Here is an 11521-nt window from a genome sequence, read left to right on the forward strand (position 1 = left end):
CTGCCATTCTATTTCAACGTATCTAAATATGCCATCCAAAATATTTTGTATGATGAAAATTTTTTGGTTAGAAGTCAAAATAATTATAGAAACATGATTCCAAACTCATGAAAATATGGGTATTAATGGATTAATGCGTTGAAGCTAGGGATGTCAAACGATTCCAACTCATGAAAATATGGGTATTAATGGATTAATGCGTTGAAGTGTTAAACTCACGATACGTGGAATTATATTAAACTTATACACCAAACTATAGTGTATAATGAAAATTTTAGTTAAAAAATCAAAACAATTTACTTAAACTTTTTATCAAAAAAGACCTTGAACAAACTAAAGGACCACAAAGGGATTTTGAACTATCCTATTTGTTTTCATCATATTTTAATTTAACATTTATATTTTTCTAAAAGTAAAAACATTTTGTATAATGATGTTGTTGTTAAAATTCAAAACTTACTTAAATATATTCATCATAAAAAAACCTTTAAACCTAAGCGTTAAATTTACAATACGTGAAAAACATGTTGAACTTATACACCTCTAACGGACCACAAAGGGACTGGATGTTCGGCCCATTTTGTTTTCAACGTAATTAAATTTAACACTTAGATTTAACCCAAAAAAAAACCATTTTTATTTATTCAAAATTAAAACTGTTTAATTGAAATTTGATTTAAAAAATCTTGACAGTTTAAAATCAGAAAATATAGAAATGGAAAATATAAAATCTTTTTTTTTCTATTATGTATATTTTAGAAGATATAAACATATATCAAAATCTATTATTATTAGTTAAAAATAAAAGTTAGAAAAGTTATAATATACCTTTAAGGCTGTGATATCTCCCATATCTCAAGTATCTTGTGACGGCTCAGACAGTGGCCGTTCCCGAATTTTACACATAATACAAAACAAACACATCAGAGACTTCATAATTTGAAATAAAACTTCATAATACAATAAATTGCAAAGTAAAATAAAATATGCGAGAATGGTTTTCTTACAAAAATTGGAAGTTAGAAAATAATTTTTTTTTTAGGATATAATTTCTAAATAAGTTTTTTTTTTAAATAATTGTTAATAATTATGAAAATAGTGAATAGCTCACAATTTTTTTGGTGATCTTTAACATTACTAGATTTTTATAATGAATGTTTAATAACAATTTTTAAATATGCATGAAACTTAAATAAAACAATTTACCAACTTAAAAAATTATATATTTTTTTTGAATACTTTGGATATAACATTCTTACAATATTTGAAAATAAATAACCTAGACGGGCCCTAATCTATATTAGAAGATATGATGTTAATGTTATGATTTTACAAATTTTAACACATGCAATATTTTTACTTCATACGTTAAAACGTGGGTTAAAATTTATGTTTTAACGTAAGCTATGAAAAGTCTGCCATTCTATTTCAACGTATCTAAATATGCCATCCAAAATATTTTGTATGATGAAAATTTTTTGGTTAGAAGTCAAAATAATTATAGAAACATGATTCCAAACTCATGAAAATATGGGTATTAATGGATTAATGCGTTGAAGCTAGGGATGTCAAACGATTCCAACTCATGAAAATATGGGTATTAATGGATTAATGCGTTGAAGTGTTAAACTCACGATACGTGGAATTATATTAAACTTATACACCAAACTATAGTGTATAATGAAAATTTTAGTTAAAAAATCAAAACAATTTACTTAAACTTTTTATCAAAAAAGACCTTGAACAAACTAAAGGACCACAAAGGGATTTTGAACTATCCTATTTGTTTTCATCATATTTTAATTTAACATTTATATTTTTCTAAAAGTAAAAACATTTTGTATAATGATGTTGTTGTTAAAATTCAAAACTTACTTAAATATATTCATCATAAAAAAACCTTTAAACCTAAGCGTTAAATTTACAATACGTGAAAAACATGTTGAACTTATACACCTCTAACGGACCACAAAGGGACTGGATGTTCGGCCCATTTTGTTTTCAACGTAATTAAATTTAACACTTAGATTTAACCCAAAAAAAACCATTTTTATTTATTCAAAATTAAAACTGTTTAATTGAAATTTGATTTAAAAAATCTTGACAGTTTAAAATCAGAAAATATAGAAATGGAAAATATAAAATCTTTTTTTTTCTATTATGTATATTTTAGAAGATATAAACATATATCAAAATCTATTATTATTAGTTAAAAATAAAAGTTAGAAAAGTTATAATATACCTTTAAGGCTGTGATATCTCCCATATCTCAAGTATCTTGTGACGGCTCAGACAGTGGCCGTTCCCGAATTTTACACATAATACAAAACAAACACATCAGAGACTTCATAATTTGACACTAATTCAATCTTCTTATAATTAAAGACAAACTATTACGAACCTGCTAATACCTCTCTCTTCACTATATAATCCTCTTTTAAATTTCCTCCTAGTCTCTCTGGTGAAAGCGTTTAAGTGGCTAGATTCAATATCCTGTGACATCGATCTTGACTGAAAGAAAACAGAGGATCAATAAAAATCATCATTCAGTCAATGAAACGATGATGTAATATGTATACTTTGTGCTCTGATCAATCTCTAAACTTACGGATGATGTAATATGTATACTTTGTGCTCTGATCAATCTCTAAACTTACGGATGATGTAATATGTTGCAGAGATCATCATCATCATCATCGTAGGAATCGACATTCGTTTTCTAATCTTCTGGACCATCGAATCTTGAGTCTGCTCCCTGAAACAAAAGCATAACGCAAGACAGATCTTCATTATCTAACATTGAATACACAAAATCATATATAAGAAGTACATAGGGGACATACAATGGAGACAGAGAACCACAAACTCTCAGTACAAAACAAAGAGAGTAATAATATAATACATGAATCACAAGGCTAACATGATAGATAAACTAAAAGAGGTACACCTTTTGATGGTGCATAACACCTTTTGGTCCATCTGTGCAGCTTCTGATTCCAAGATTACAGAACTTTTCTTACCATCAGCTCTGTTGATATGGACTTGACGTTCTCCTGTTAAAGTTAGCAGATTATGAGGAACAACATTTTAAGCAGGATTTATTGTGTTCTAATTGTAAATAAATTAAAAAGGAGAAATTGGTAGCTTTGATCAAGGAATTTGAATGAAATGTGCAGTAGCAGGCACATAGTTTCATTCCCAGAACATAAACTATTAAGGATACTTGCAGACTCGAGAATCTGGGCTCTCTTTCTACAGCTTCAGCTTGCATTTCCATAGCACTCTCACTCCATTAGGAGGCATGATATCCCCTGGATATACATGTATTAGATACAAGGCCAAAAGGGTATCCAACAAAGACTCAACAGAAAATTAACTCACTGATCTCATAACGAAGGCACTGAAGACCCCAGTCTTTTGCAGCAACATTGATGGCTTCCTACAAGAATGATTACATTTCAAAATGTAAAGATGCTTCCGGTAAATGCATTCCACAGCACATAAACTACAATAACCTTATCTAAGAGAACTAAACTCAAACTCATATAACCAGCTATAATGAAATGGACAACACAGCTAAACAATCAGTTTTTTCAATTTGAAACGAAGCTCAAGTACACTAAAAACTGAACCAGAAACAAAGAGAGCATACCACAATGTTCTCATTGAGAGTGTGCACACTGTTACAGAACAAAGATAGGAATAATAATACGTGGTCACAAGGCTAACATGATTGATGAACTAAAAAGTAGACAAAATGGCTTGCGTTTGCATCAATCCAAAATCGTATATGCATATATGACATTGAGATTCAATTCTCTATGTTGCAGACATGTAACAATTCTATGTGGTCGAGAAGCAACATGAGCTCAGTAGTAATTTATCAAAACAATGCAATGAAACTCGCAAATCAAATCAGTAAAGCAGTATACCTCGGTTATAAATGTAGTAATGATGATGTTACATGATCCTTGGAAAACTGTGAGGAAGTCCTCGATCAAATCTTCATGGTAATAGAGAACATCAATGACCTTCAAAGACAATATAATCAAAATAAAAAACCAAGAGATCAACAATAGACGATTTATTTCATTCAAAGGGACAAGGACATTGAGACAGATAAGTTTGATTACCTCGAGACCATGCATTTTTCAGCTTGATGAATATGAGCATGGGGAATTTATAAAATCTGGGCAGTCTCACTTCTGTTACACCAATCTCACTTTCGTTATACCATCAGGAACATAGTCACAATTAAACCAGCCTGATAAAAAGCATTAAGTGCAAATTCAGAATCCAAACCAAAATCAAGCTAACATGTCCCAAATCAAAAGCATGAATTAAGCTTTTTAAGGAATGGTTGGTAATGAGAATCACCTCATTAGCTCCAAACTCTACAGAAGAAGTCTTTGGTTTTGTAGAAAGTTCAAGCTAATAGATCCACAAATAGAGCATAGGCCTGCAGTTTTCACAAATGGAGATGTTTCCTTGAAAACCCAATTAACACGCAGTTCATACCTATTGAATGAGCATTATCCCATGTCATAAAATGGAGCCATTCTCCAGAATCCAATACATTGGTAAGTTTCAACCTCCCCACCAAGATACTGTAGCAAAGTCTACCCGCTTCAGAACAGTTCCTTAAGTTAGCCAAAACGTAACTCAGAGGAATCCCCCTTTTCCTCACAGACATAGTTGGAGTTACACATAGGCTCTCTACCTTGAATGATCCGTTGCTCTGATTTCAGGAACTGAAACTGCATCAAAAAGAAGTCACATAAAGACACACAGTGTAATCTAAAGCTTACAGCGTGAGTTAACAAAGAGGAAATGAGGATAACATTGTAAGCTTTAGTCCAATAGCGTTCTTGGAAGAATCGATATGTTTTATCCAATTAATAAAACCCTAAAATTGGATAAAAGTTTTAACTAACGCTAAGACACCAAAGAGATCAACAAGAACAAGACCAAGAGGAAAATTCCAAGTCTGAGTAACAAGAAGAGATAGAGCGGTACCTAGAAGGGAAGAAGAAGAAGAAGAAGAAGAAGAAGAAGAAGCAAGAGCACCGCCATGACCCAAAAGCCTCGCTCGCCACCACGTCACTAACTCAGCACCGTTTTGATCGCCCTGTTACGTATCTCCCGATCATCCAAACCGAATCTCACAACAACAAATCGAGGAGAAGAAAGCTGAAGATAGAAGCTTTTTCAGCAACGATAAATCAAAGAATCCAAGGAGAAGATGGATCGGCTTCGACAAAGAGAACGAACTAAGGAGATTAGTTTATTTTTGGTTTAAGGGTTTAGAAGAAGAAGAAGTGGGAAATAGAGAATTTTGATTTCTCGATCAAAGAAGTAACGTTAAGTTGAGAGAGAGAGAGAGAATTTTAATATAAAAACAAATTAATAATAAAGAGGTTTTACAAGAAAAGGAAATATGAATCACAACGGTCATATTGAAATTTTAGTTTTAAGGAAATCAATGAGAGATTTTGTGACTGTTATCACAACGGTAACTACACTGTCATCTTTTTCCGAAAACGAGATAACCCTCTTCTTCTTCTTCTTCTTCTTCTTCTTAGTTTAAAACCAAGTGATTTGTAAATTAATTAAGTTAATAACCCATCTTCAACCGGTTAAGGAGAAATATAACCGTCATCAATTTCCCGGTTTATGTTTAAACCGATTCCGTGGTTATAAACATTATGTTTAGACGCGTCTGTTGAATAATATTTGTAAATTGAATTTTCTCATCTTCTTTATATGATTCATTCTTTCTTTTTCCCTTTTTTCAAAAGAAACCTTTCATTTGTTCTCTCTATCTCTTTGACAATTTCTTGCATTTAGTTCTGGGAAATATTGACCTATACAAGAATCAACCATCGAGCTTATTATATGCACACTGTTTTAAATAAATTACACACATTTAATTTACAAGCGATATGTATTGTATAAAGGATTTGTACAAGAAAAAAAAAGGAAGAAAATATAGTAACCAAATGATGTGATTATTGTTAATGAATTTAATTAATTTATTTAGAGTTTGGATTTAGGAGCAATTTTGAAGTGAGAAGGCGTAGGTCGGAGCCAATCTTTGCCGCCGATAAAATTTTTGCTCAAGAAGACAGTTGCTTCGTCGTCCGATAGTTGTTTCGACCATTTCACCCTTTGTCCCCTGTCTGCTCCAGGACCATAACATTTGTATTCACCATAATATACAGTACTGATCACATATTAATATTATAGACAAATATTAGTATACACATTGATTAGTCAATAATATTCATAAGAGTTTAACCATAAAACCAAAAAGGTAAAAAAAATAAGGTTACTTTTGTTTGGTTGAGTCTCCCCATTGGTTCCAGCCTTGAGGTGCGACGACGTTGGAGAAGAAGGAATAAGCAAAGACAACCCTAGAATAAGCTCCCCATGGTCTTCCCAAATAGGTCGAGCCTGATCCGGTTAACTTGCATCCCAAGAATGTAAACCCTGATTTCTCTGTCGCCGACGTTCTCATTTGTGCCGTTATCGACCCATTGTTAGGCGACAACGAGTGTAAATGACACTTCTACAAATTAAAATTCCACAAAAATATATATTAAGGGTTATATTAAAACATATTATGAATAGGTCATTCCATGCTAATTAAAAACATAATAAAGTTAAACTCTATTTAGCAAGTTTAAAAACAGCCCAAAATTAATCTACAAATTGCTTGTTGTAATATAATTTAATCATAATGATTAATTGCTAGTATCTCCTTCTCTCTCAAACTTTTTCTATTTGTATTACTATAAAATGCTGAGATACTGCCCTTCATCCCACCGATGGAGGTCCTCTTAATGTGCGCATGCGATAGATGGATTAATTTGTTGATTGCAAATACTTCAAGACTTAAAATGAGTTCAACAAATAATTTGTGAGCAAAAAAAATTTATATGAAAATATTTTCATGTTGGGTATGCTTCCTATTTTTTTTTGTATTGACACATCTGATTTCATTTATTTTTGTGTGGAAGTTTCCCCTCATTATAGCAAATATAGCTAAAAATCAAATATAATAACTTAAAAATACATTTAAGAAAGAAGAAGAACTTAATTTTATAAAAGTTTTCATATTATATATCTTTATTAAGTTCATTAAATCTCAAGTCTAGTAGTAAGACTTGTAAATGTTAATCTTATTGTCAATATAAAAAGAAAAGAACAAAAAAAAGATGGCTCTCAACGGCGATTTTAGGGTTTCGGTGGTGACTGAACAAGATGCTACTATGACGGATGCCGGGGAGAAGGGGCGTCCTCCAGGAGATCCGCCTGATAAGGTTGTTTCGTGGGTGAGCAAGGTGACTGGTGGTGAAGTAGGTGGGAGGTCTGCACCAGAGAAGGTGTTAAACTCTGCTTTTGTGTCCGAGCGGTTACAGGTGGAATTCCCGGATGGAGAGGATGGAGAACCGGTTATTACAATTGGGTCTGAAGTGCTGGATGTGATGAAGGGGCTGTGGAAACAATGTATTATCGTGAAGGTTTTGGGAAGGAATGTAGCTATCTCGGCGTTGAGTCGAAAACTGAGAGAGCTATGGAAGCCTAATGGGGGGATGTATGTGTTGGATTTGCCTCGGCAGTGTTTTATGATTCGGTTTGATCGGGAAGACGAGTATCATGCAGCCTTGACGGGGGGGGGGGCATGGAAAGTATTTGGAAGCTATCTACTGGTTCAGGACTGGTCACCGGATTTTAACCCACTTCGCGATGACATAGTTACAACACCAGTTTGGGTCCGTCTGTCAAACATTCCGGTGATTTTCTACCAGGAGGATATTTTACTAGGTATTGCTAGTGGATTGGGGAAGCCAGTAAAAGTGGATTTGACTACTTTACACATTGAAAGGGCAAGGTTTGCGAGAATATGTGTGGAAGTGAATCTATCCAAGCCACTTAAGGGCTCAGTGATGATCAGTGGGGAAAGATACTATGTTGCCTATGAGGGTATGTCGAACATATGCTCGGGCTGCGGTGTGTTTGGTCACTTGGTGCATAATTGCCCCCGACGGCCGGTGGAACCAGTGGTGGAGCAGCCGATAGTAGCACCTCCTCAGGTGATAAATCAACAAGGCGATGGTTTTACGGCGGTGCGACGTCCTGGTCGGAACACTTCAGCCCCGGCGGATAAGGTGGTGTTTGCAGCCGGTGGGATATCGGAGAGGAATCTTCGCATTAATTCGGGAAATGGGAATAAGGAAATAATGACAATTTCCAATAAGTTTGGGAGCTTGGTGGAAGATACGATTGCCTCGGGATTAAGGGAAGTTGTGATTTCGAATGAGGAGAATAAGGAAAATGAGGGTATTACGCAAGGAGGAAATCAAGGGAAGAGTGTTACCCAAGATAGGGCGGCTGGTGGAGGTTTTGGAAAAAAGAAGAAGGGACAGCGGGAAGCGTTAAAAGAGACTAAAGTTGGGAGTAACAAACCCAATGAGTTTAATGGGCCTAGGCCTAAAGTCATTAAGAATCGGCCAACTAGGGGCCTAGTTTTTGGGTCACAACGCAAAGATGGGGATTTAGCTGTGTCCGGGAAAAGGCTCAGGGTTGAGGAAGGCTTCGTGGGCCGACCCGGTGGCGTGTTTACACCAGAGAGTGGTGATCGGCTGAGTACTAGCTCGTTGACTGACATGAACCCGACTTCTACAGAGGCTTCGAGGGAGGAGTCGACTGAGAATCCACATACTAGAGCAACGGGCACACCTAGTGCTCCGTCGGCTGTGGGAGAGGTTACGACGATGGTTTGACGGTTCGCCCCGGTGATCCAATGGTTACTTTGTGAAGTCTTAATGGATTGTCTTTTTTGGAATTGCCGGGGGGCGAACAAACCCAACTTTCAAAGATCGATTCGTTACATTATGAAGAAATTTAATGTTGATATACTTGCGCTGTTTGAAACTCACGCTGGAGGAGATAGAGCACAACGCATTTGCCAGAACCTTGGTTTCGAGAACTCTTTTAGAGTCGATGCTGAGGGTCAAAGTGGGGGTATTTGGTTGTTGTGGCGGTCTGCTGTGGGTGTAGTCTCGATTGTACAGTCATCGGACCAGTTTATCCACGCGACGATTGAGAATAGTACGGAGAAGGTGCACTTAATTGCGGTGTACGCTGCTCCTTCGGCTAGTCGCCGGAGTGGGCTTTGGGGGAGTTTGAAATCAGTGATCACAGCGATTGATGATCCCTTGATAGTTGGGGGGACTTTAACACTATCATCCGCTTGGACGAAAGAACCGGTGGGAATGGCCGTTTGTCGTCGGACTCACTGGCCTTTGGTGGTTGGATAAACGAGCTCTCCTTAATTGATATGGGTTTTAAGGGAAGTCGGTTTACTTGGAGGAGGGGAAAGTTGGAGAGTACTTTCGTTGCTAAAAGGTTGGATCGGATTCTTTGTTGTCCTCATGCGCGTTTGAAATGGCAAGAAGCAACAGTGACCCACCTACCAGTGTTAGCTTCAGACCACGCACCTCTTTATTTGAAATTGTGTCCGGTCAACAGTGGGAACCCAAAACGTAGACCATTCCGGTTTGAGGCTGCTTGGCTTAAGCATGAAAGCTTTCAAGAGATTCTCACCCACTCTTGGAATAATGAGCTCTCTACTCCTGCTGCCTTGGAGGGTTTAAGATTAAAACTTAAAACATGGAACCGTGAAGTGTTTGGTGATATTCATAGAAGAAAAGAGAAGCTTCTGACGGAGATTAAGTTGGTTCAGGACTCGTTAGATGCTGCTCAGACGGATGATCTGTTGACGAGAGAGGAAATTTTGATCAAAGAGTTAGACACGGTGCTTGAGCAAGAGGAACTACTTTGGTATCAGAAGTCTCGGGAAAAATGGATAGTTGACGGGGATAGAAACACGAAGTACTTCCACACTTCGACAATTATACGTCGGCGTAGGAATAGGATCGACAGCTTGAAAAATAATGAGGGTTTGTGGGTTTCTTCTCCTCAGGATTTGGAGACTCTTGCGACTGAGTATTACAAGAGACTCTACTCTACGACGGATATTGACGAGGTAGTTACGGGTTTACCTCACCTGGGCTTTGCTGCACTCACGGACTCAGAACGGAATTATTTGAACAGACCTTTCACCCCGCTGGAAGTTGAGGAATCCATCAGAAGTATGGGAAAATTCAAAGCACCAGGACCGGATGGATACCAACCCGTATTCTACCATGACTGCTGGGATGTTGTCGGGCCATCGGTATCACGTTTCGTCTTAGAGTTTTTTGAGACAAAGAAGTTACCGGAAGGGACAAATGATGTTTTGGTGGTCTTGATTGCTAAGGTAGTGAAGCCGGAAACCATAATGCAATTTCGACCGATCAATTTTTGTAATGTGTTGTTCAAAATCATAACCAAGGCTATGGTTATGCGACTGAAACAAGTCATAACTAAGCTTATTGGGCCGGCTCAATCTAGCTTCATTCCGGGAAGACTGAGTACGGACAATATATTGGTTGTGCAAGAGGCAGTGCATTCGATGAGACGTAAAAAGGGACGTAAAGGGTGGATGTTGCTGAAGCTTGACCTCGAAAAAGCTTACGATCGTATTCGTTGGGATTTTCTTGAAGATACCCTTCTGGCTGCGGGGCTCTCGGATACTTGGAGGACTTGGATCATGGAATGTGCAGCTGGTCCCTCGATGACTCTCCTTTGGAATGGTGAGAAGACTGAACCATTCAAACCAGCCCGAGGTCTCAGACAAGGGGATCCCCTTTCCCCCTATCTCTTTGTCTTATGCTTAGAACGGTTGTGTCATCAAATAGAGATTTCTATAGCGAGGAAGGATTGGAAGCCTATTTCTCTTTCTCAAGGCGGTCCAAAGCTCTCCCACATTTGCTTTGCGGATGATTTTATTTTGTTTGCAGAAGCATCCGTAGCTCAGGTCCGGGTGATACGGAAAGTGTTGGAAAATTTTTGTGAAGCCTCGGGTCAGAAAGTGAGTCTCGAGAAGTCGGAGATATTTTTTTCAGATAACGTGCATAGAGATCTTGCGAAAGAAATAAGTGAGGAAAGTGGGATCAAAGCCACTAGAGAGTTGGGGAAATATTTGGGCATGCCGGTGCTTCACAAACGGATTAACAAGGATACTTTTGGTGAGGTCATTGAGCGTGTTGCGGCCCGATTATCTGGTTGGAGAGGGCGTTTTCTTAGTCTGGCTGGGAGGATAACTTTGACTAAGTCGGTCTTGTCGTCAATTCCGATTCACACAATGACAACCATTTTAATGCCGCAGGCGACTTTGGAAAGATTGGATCAGATCTCTCGTTCTTTTTTGTGGGGTAGCACGGTTGAAAAGAGAAAGCAGCATCTTATATCATGGGACAGAGTTTGCTTAACGAAATCGGAGGGTGGGCTTGGTATACGCTCTTCCAAACTCATGAATAAAGCTTTGTTAGCTAAAGCCGGTTGGCGGTTAATGCATGATTACTCTAGCCTATGGTCGCGGGTTCTACGTAGCAAGTATAAAGTGGGAAACCTT

General features: G+C 37.2%; 2 protein-coding genes across 2 annotated transcripts in view; one reads left to right on the forward strand and one right to left on the reverse strand.

The window, feature by feature from the left end:
* Positions 1-4744: 4744 nt before the first annotated feature.
* On the reverse strand, positions 4745-6517 carry LOC17894224 (putative pectinesterase 11). Its single transcript, XM_006301709.2, has 4 exons — positions 6333-6517; positions 6127-6223; positions 4935-5128; positions 4745-4757 (listed from the first exon to the last, which is right to left on the reverse strand). The coding sequence occupies exons 1-4, from the start codon at positions 6515-6517 to the stop codon at positions 4745-4747; spliced, it is 489 nt and encodes a 162-aa protein (XP_006301771.2).
* A 754-nt stretch (positions 6518-7271) lies between these two features.
* Positions 7272-11521, forward strand: part of LOC17894017 — a 5830-nt gene continuing 1580 nt past the window's right edge. The window contains exons 1-4 of the mRNA XM_006301441.2: positions 7272-8780; positions 8904-9232; positions 9340-10924; positions 10976-11520. Coding sequence (XP_006301503.2) covers positions 7272-8780; positions 8904-9232; positions 9340-10924; positions 10976-11520 — 3968 coding nt within the window. The remainder of the gene's footprint in view (positions 8781-8903; positions 9233-9339; positions 10925-10975; position 11521) is intronic.

This window comes from Capsella rubella, unplaced genomic scaffold, assembly GCF_000375325.1.
Source record: "Capsella rubella cultivar Monte Gargano unplaced genomic scaffold, Caprub1_0 scaffold_2, whole genome shotgun sequence".
In the NCBI taxonomy this organism is placed as follows: Eukaryota; Viridiplantae; Streptophyta; class Magnoliopsida; order Brassicales; family Brassicaceae; genus Capsella; species Capsella rubella.